The following is a 6,813-nucleotide window of genomic DNA, read 5'->3' as shown; positions in this document are numbered from 1 at the left end:
TGTCTCTTAGAATCCTGCCGGCTTTCCTTAGGCAACGTGTGTGGTAGGTGTCCTGTAGGGCTGGGAGCTTCCTGCCAATGATGAACTCAGCAGAACGGACCACACTTCGTAGGGCCTTGCGGTCCCTGTCTTCGCAGCTCCCATACCACACTGTAATACATTTACATTTATGCATTTAGCAGACGTTTTTATCCAAAGCGACTTCCAAGAGAGAGCTTTACAAAAGAGCATAGGTCACTGATCATAACAACGAGGTAGTCCCAAACATTGCAAGCAGCCAAAACATGAAGCATACATTGTGAAAAAACTAAACAAGTGCCAAAAGGGAAGACCCATAAGAGCATGCAGTTATACAAGTTACAAATTAAAACAACCACAAAAAAGTGCAGGACTGTACCTGTAGAAGAACAAGCAATAGTAAAATATTTCACAGCGAGAACAAGACTTAACTTCGTTATAACTAACCTACAAGAGCAACAAGTCACTCAATAAGAGTCATTGTGATCCTGGAGGAAACTAACAGGTCCAGCCAAGCATTCCTAAGTGCCGTTGTACTCCCGGAACAAGTGCGTCTTGAGCCTTTTCTTGAAGGTAGGGAGACAGTCAGTGTCTCTGATGGAGGTGCGGAGGTGATTCCACCACTGGGGGGCCAGACAGGAGAAGAGCTTGTGTTGGGAATATATATTCTGACTCTTACTTAGAGACTTGTTGCTCTTGTTGGTTAGCTGTAACTGATTTAAAACTCTTGCTTGCTTTTCTACAGGTACACTCCTGCACATTTTTGAGGTCATGTTGTTTAATTGTAACTTGTTTAACTACATGCTCTTATGGTTCTTCCCGGCACTTATTTTAGGTTTGTCACAATATGTGCTTCATGTTTGGTTACCCGCAATTTTTGTGGATATCTCTGTGTTATCATCAGTGACCTATGCACTTTGTAAAGCTCTCTTGGAAGTCGCTTTGGATAAAAGCGTCTGCTAAATGAATAAATGTAAAAGTAAATATATAACTCCAAAGTTCATGACATGTTCATTCAGTTGAAGTTTAAAGTAATTTTCTAAATAAAAGTAGGGTTAGGGTTAGGGTTAGGGTTAGGGTTAGGGTTAGGGTTAGGGTTAGTTATGATGAAAATAATTTACCCTGATTATCAGAAATGTTCATTGTGTATTTTATGTTCCAGTGTTCAGACAAGCCTAGCTGTGGTGAGGACTGATGACTGTTAGAGATAGGAACATTGATGGGCTTGATCAACTCTTACTGCTCTGCTTGTTCTAAGCTGATTTTAAACATGGTGTTTTAATGCCCCTACTGAAATCCTGTGCAGGGATTATAATTATTTTGAAAAGATCCGCTTTAAAACTTTGAAAGTGTTGTTGTTGAACTGTCATCAAGGTTCATGAAGGAGTCATGATGCTTATACAGAGTGCTGGAGTTATCACTCTTGTCTCTCTTCTCTCTCTACTCTCTCTTCTCTCTCTACTCTCTCTCTACTCTCTCTCTTCTCTCTCTCCTCTCTCTTTCTCACTCTTCTCTCTCTTTTCTCTCTTCTCTCTCTCTTCTCTCTCTTCTCTCTCTTTCTCACTCTTTTCACTCTTCTCTCTCTTCTCTCTCTTCTCTCTCTTTCTCACTCTTCTCTCTCTTCTCACTCTTCTCTCTCTTCTCTCTCTTCTCTCTCTTTCTCACTCTCCAGATACTCTCCTTAAAGATCCATGTGGGGCTGGTGTGAACGTTAAGATCTGTGACCAGTACTGGACTCCTGATTCTGAATGCTTTAATGTACATGACCTGCATTCTGCAAGGAAGGGAAGGAAGGAAGGAGGGCATGTAAGGAGAACATCTGACAGCAGTTCTCTGTATCTGAGATGTAGAGCTGACCACCTGTTCTGTCTGACATACACACAAACACACACATACACATACACAGGATATAACACAGTCTGTGCATGAGTCAGGGAGGGAGGGAGGAGGGAGCATGTTATGCTAATTGTTTCCTTAGTTACACTTTTATTGTTTGACCATGACTGTTAACAGGACTTCCAAGTCTGAACCTCCAGGAAACATCCAGCATTTCACCTGCACACACTCACACAGGCTACATACACACTCACACAGGCTACATACACACACACGCAGGCTATATACACACACGCACACACCCATTACTAACTTCTCTCTCCCTCTCTACAACTAACCTCTCTCTCTCCCTCTATTACTAACCTCTCCCTCTCTATTACCAACTTCTCTCTCTATTACTAACCTCTCTCTCTCCCTCTCTTTTACTAACCTCTCACTGCGTCTTTTACTAACCTCTCTTTCTTTCTCCCTCTCTATTAACCTCTCACCATCTTTATTTCTCTGTGAACTTGACTTCTCTCCCTCATTCTTCCCTCATTCTTCCCTCCCTCCCTCCCTCCCTCCCTCCCTCTCTGTATTAACTTCTCTCTCTCATTGTCTATCTCTTACACTTCTTTCCTCTAAGGGCAAACAGCAATCAGCATGAGTAACCTATTTGGGGTAAACACACACACACACAGAGGGAGAGACTCCCAGGCTGTGGAGAGAGGAACTCCACAGCCCTGTAAGGGTGTAAATCCTCCACCTGCACAGCATCTGTCTCTCTGATCAGATAAGATTACAGGTTCGTTTGACACCTGTTGCCTTGCTAGAGACCTGGTGTGTGTATGTTTGTTGAATCAATTATAATCCATGGACACAAACATAAGAGTATGCTGAATTATTGTGTACTGGAACGGTCCCCCCCCCCCCCCTCTCTCTCTCTCTCTCTCTCTCTCTCTGTGTCTCTGTCTGTCTCTCTCTCTTTCTCCCTCCTTCTCTCTATCTGTCTCTCTTTCCCTCTATCATTCACTCACAGACACACAAAAACAGGATAGCACACACGCATAACCGTCATGATGTGAACTTTAATCGGTCGCTTTGGCTCCAGTCTGACACCTAGCGATATGCAATCCACCGTTGTCTAAATCACAACCGCATGCGCGGTAACACCTGTATAATGACCGTGTGTGATAGTGCTGAACCGTATTAATTGCCTGTAATAAGAGGTATGAGCTATACAATCCCTCCTAGCTGCCTCGTTCTTTCACTTCCATCACCACCAGCGGGGAGTCAGTACTTCGCTGCCCGGAGGTGTCTACGTCTGAGGCAAATATCTGAACAGCCGCCGTTGATCTGTGAGCACAGCCGGGGCGCGGAGACCGGGAACAATAACAACCTCCCACGAGCGCATGGTCTGCTTGGTTTGAGTACCACGTGCGGAGTACGCACAATCGAAAGCTTCTCCCATAAACAGACATGTATGAATACACGTGCAGAGATAAACACCTTTCCTTCATACACGCTATAAAATCAGCATATCAATTTCTTATGTAATTCTATGGACTCTCCTTATTGTAAATAATGGAATATGATCAAGAATAGTTCCTAACTCATCATTTAAATGATTCACCTAATTTAGCAGTGTTATATACTCATTGCATTAAACGAATGTTTAGGCATCCGCTTCTTGAGGGAAAGAAAGAACACAATGTTCCTTTAAAACATCGAAGTTTGTCTTTCAGTTGAATCTAACAAGAATGAGGTCAGACAAGCGAATCCTCATTGCATGCGCTGATTATTATTACCCAGTTTATACAGCCAATGGGAGGCCGTGGGTGTGGTTTTGCTCAAAAGCAGGATGGAGACAGTCGCTGATTGGCTGACGCCAGCCGCTTTTCTTCCTCTGTTGGAGGATATAAAACAGTGTGAGGTGGTTGTGTTTACAGTAACTTACAGACAGCTCAGGACAGAGGGACTATGAACACGCGCAGCCTCGCCATTACTCCACATGGTTCTCAAACTGCTCAACCGAGCTGCACCGACAGCAACATTCTCATAAGAAGGTTACAACTCCGTCTCCAGCGCGGGCTTTCTGGCATTGCAGGGAGAGTTTTCAGTCGCACCGGTAGTTGAAGGTCAACTTTTTGGGTGTCTTGGAGTGTGAAGAAGTGGACCCGTGCGTATTTGCCTATAAATGCGCTTTGGAAACTAGGCGCGTGGCGCATCTCCAAACAGACCGGGAGAACGAAAGGCTCACACGAAGTTTTAGCAATTTTGTTTTCCAGACCTCTGATTCAGAAGCAAGTCTGGGGGAACAAACATCTCACCCTGACCATAAAGACGGAAAACTACATATTGTCTGACAACTCTGAGTGACTAAACGAAAACGATGGTTCAGCACATGAGTCAAACCGACAACACGCACGTCTTCTCCCCCGGTGGTGACTCCACCGATTGTGGTGAAACGGATATGGATATGGATGCTTCCCCGACTCCGGCCTCCCTCTCATGTTCACCGCGGGAACGGGGCGACGTCGCGTGGTGCAAAACTCCTACGGGGCACATCAAGCGACCCATGAACGCGTTTATGGTGTGGTCTCAGATCGAGCGCAGGAAGATCATGGAACAGTCTCCTGACATGCACAATGCAGAGATCTCCAAGCGCCTGGGAAAGCGCTGGAAACTGCTGACAGACACAGACAAGATTCCCTTCATCCGCGAAGCAGAACGTTTGAGACTCAAGCACATGACTGACTACCCAGACTACAAGTACCGGCCACGGAAAAAGGTGAAATCGTCCAGCGGTGCGAATAAAGTGGAGCGTGGGGAGAGAAGAGACAAAGGCGGGGATTGGACCTCCAAGTCCGGAACGAAAAGAAGCCCCGGGTCGCGAGGGACCAACCGAAGTCACAAGCTGAGAAGCGGCCAGCTGAGCAGCCAGGCGCACGAGAGCGCGTCTCCCGCGGATCACCCCTCGCTCTTCAAATCCAGGTCAGTGTCTGCGGCCAGGCAGATCCCAGACAAGCAGGCGAGGCGGGGCATGTTCGGCGGAGCAGGCAGCCTCGAGAGTGGACCACCCTCCGTGGGAGTACCGGCGAGTCCCACCCTGAGCAGCGCGGCGGAGTCTAGTGACCCTCTCAGTCTCTACGAGGAACAGGAACCGGGAGCGCGTCTCAGGTACGCGCGTGCGCCCTCTCCAACACCGTCCGCTTCTCACTCCTCTTCCTCTCTCTCCTCCTCATCTGATGAAGAGTTGGAAGATGAGCGACTCGACCCCCATCCCAGCCCCGGGGTCGAGAGCATGTCTCTGGGGAGCATGGGTCTCTCTGAATCCGAACTGGACCGGGATTTGGACTGGAACTTCCGGGAGCGCGGGGCAGGATCTCACTTTGACTTCCCAGACTACTGCACGCCCGAGGTCAGCGAGATGATCTCGGGCGACTGGCTCGAATCCACGATCTCCAACCTCGTGTTTACCTACTGATGGGAACTCGCTCAGGGGAAGAACCGGTGTAGAGATGGAGAAACAAGCGTTATCGACTAGTAAAAGAGAGAGGTGTTGATGAAGAGGGGTCGTGCTCGGGCATCAGAGCTGCCAAGCCCGGCTGCGCGCGCCTCAGAGGCGCTGGGTCTGTGTGCGGAGTGCTGTGTGGAGTGGAAATGCTTAGATTGCATTTGTAAATGTAGGAGTTGGAATGTCAGCAGACACGCCTATGTAAGCAGTGACACACGAACTTACCGAAACACACAACCAAAACCGCTGAAGATGGCTTTTTTGTCCGCAAGGAATCAAAGATGACTTAACATTTCTATTGACTTTTGGATGGCATTTGGGGATTGAAGTTGTTAATTTGAATCAATTCACCCCAATTCGACGGCGTTAACATTCAGGTGCAGTTTTTTGAAGAATAGAACAACTTCAATAGTACAGATGCATGCTCTCCCATAAGGAGGTGTTTTCATTGTTATTTGATCAGCGTGTTAATTATCGTATAACACAGTAAGTTCCCAATCACCAGCTTATATCTCAACGGCAGGACTGTAAGACGCCAACTTCAGAAATCCGATTCGAACTTTTTACACAATTCAGGACGTTTCTCACTCGTCTGCATGGTGAATCTACTCTGCAGTCTGTCTATCTCAGATTACATTTTTATATTAGTGTATTTATACAGGCCGAACTATTTTATACTTTTAAGTATTGTTTTCGTATTGGTCTTGTTTGTGTGTGTGTTTGCGGGTGCACATGCACCTGTTTGTATCCCGAGTGCAAGGGCTAGAAGTTTATCTTATTTAAATATCAAAATCTCTCACTCTGTCATGGTTTTCCTATTTGTATTTTTGTACAAAAATCTATTGAGGGGGGAGCGAAAGGTAACCCACTCGTGGCCGTTGAGGTTTTCGACATCAAGGAGCAGAGGGTTGGTTGGTACAGTCTGCCCTCACAAAGTTTACAATTTTTACCCACTTGCGTCTTAAAGGCACAGTTCATTTCACCAGCCGAGTAAACAAACAACAAACAATGCGTCAGTCTTAGTGGTGACTGCGCTTATCAGTACACATGCATACTAACAATGGAGGGGAGGGAGGGAGGGAGGGAGGGAGGGAGGGAGGGAGGGAGGGAGGGAGGGAGGGAGGGAGGGAGGGAGGGAGGGAGGGAGGGAGGGAGGGAGGGAGGGAGGGAGGGAGGGAGAGAGGGAGAGAGAGAGTGAATCGAGCTCACCCCTGTGTGCTTTTCTAGAGATAAGTTTTATTTCAACCACTGGATGGATTTTCACACCCATTCCAAATGCCTAATTTAATCGGAGGGAGGTTATCAAAGTGCTTGGTTTATCATTGCGCAATTGCATTACAATAGTATTTGATCTGTTTCAACCTGTTAGTTATGTATAGCAGGCTAATTGTTTCCTTATATTATGGCATGACAAATAGCATTTGTATTATGAATTCAGGTATATGTAGCTATAGCTGTTGTGT

At 46.5% G+C, this 6,813-nt stretch overlaps 1 protein-coding gene across 2 annotated transcripts; it reads left to right on the top strand.

Moving 5' to 3' along the window:
• The first annotated feature begins 3,748 nt into the window (after positions 1-3,748).
• Positions 3,749-6,413, top strand: sox4a (SRY-box transcription factor 4a). Of its 2 annotated transcripts, XM_047018770.1 has the most exons (2): positions 3,749-5,235; positions 5,329-6,413. In XM_047018770.1, exons 1-2 carry the CDS (start codon positions 4,226-4,228, stop codon positions 5,378-5,380), a joined length of 1,062 nt encoding a protein of 353 aa, XP_046874726.1. In that variant the 5' UTR covers positions 3,749-4,225; the 3' UTR covers positions 5,381-6,413. The 2 variants fall into 2 exon arrangements, with proteins under 2 accessions (XP_046874726.1, XP_046874725.1); XM_047018769.1 differs by having other exon boundaries at positions 3,750-6,413.
• Positions 6,414-6,813: the final 400 nt, after the last annotated feature.

This window comes from Hypomesus transpacificus, chromosome 4 (assembly GCF_021917145.1).
Source record: "Hypomesus transpacificus isolate Combined female chromosome 4, fHypTra1, whole genome shotgun sequence".
NCBI lineage: Eukaryota > Metazoa > Chordata > Actinopteri > Osmeriformes > Osmeridae > Hypomesus > Hypomesus transpacificus.
Note: the sequence above shows the minus strand (reverse complement) of the source record. Positions and strands in the feature narration are given on the sequence as shown.

Coding starts and splice junctions, on each gene's coding strand:
- sox4a (XM_047018769.1), top strand. CDS start 4,226: ATGGTTCAGCACATGAGTCAAACCGACAACACGCACGTCTTCTCCCCC.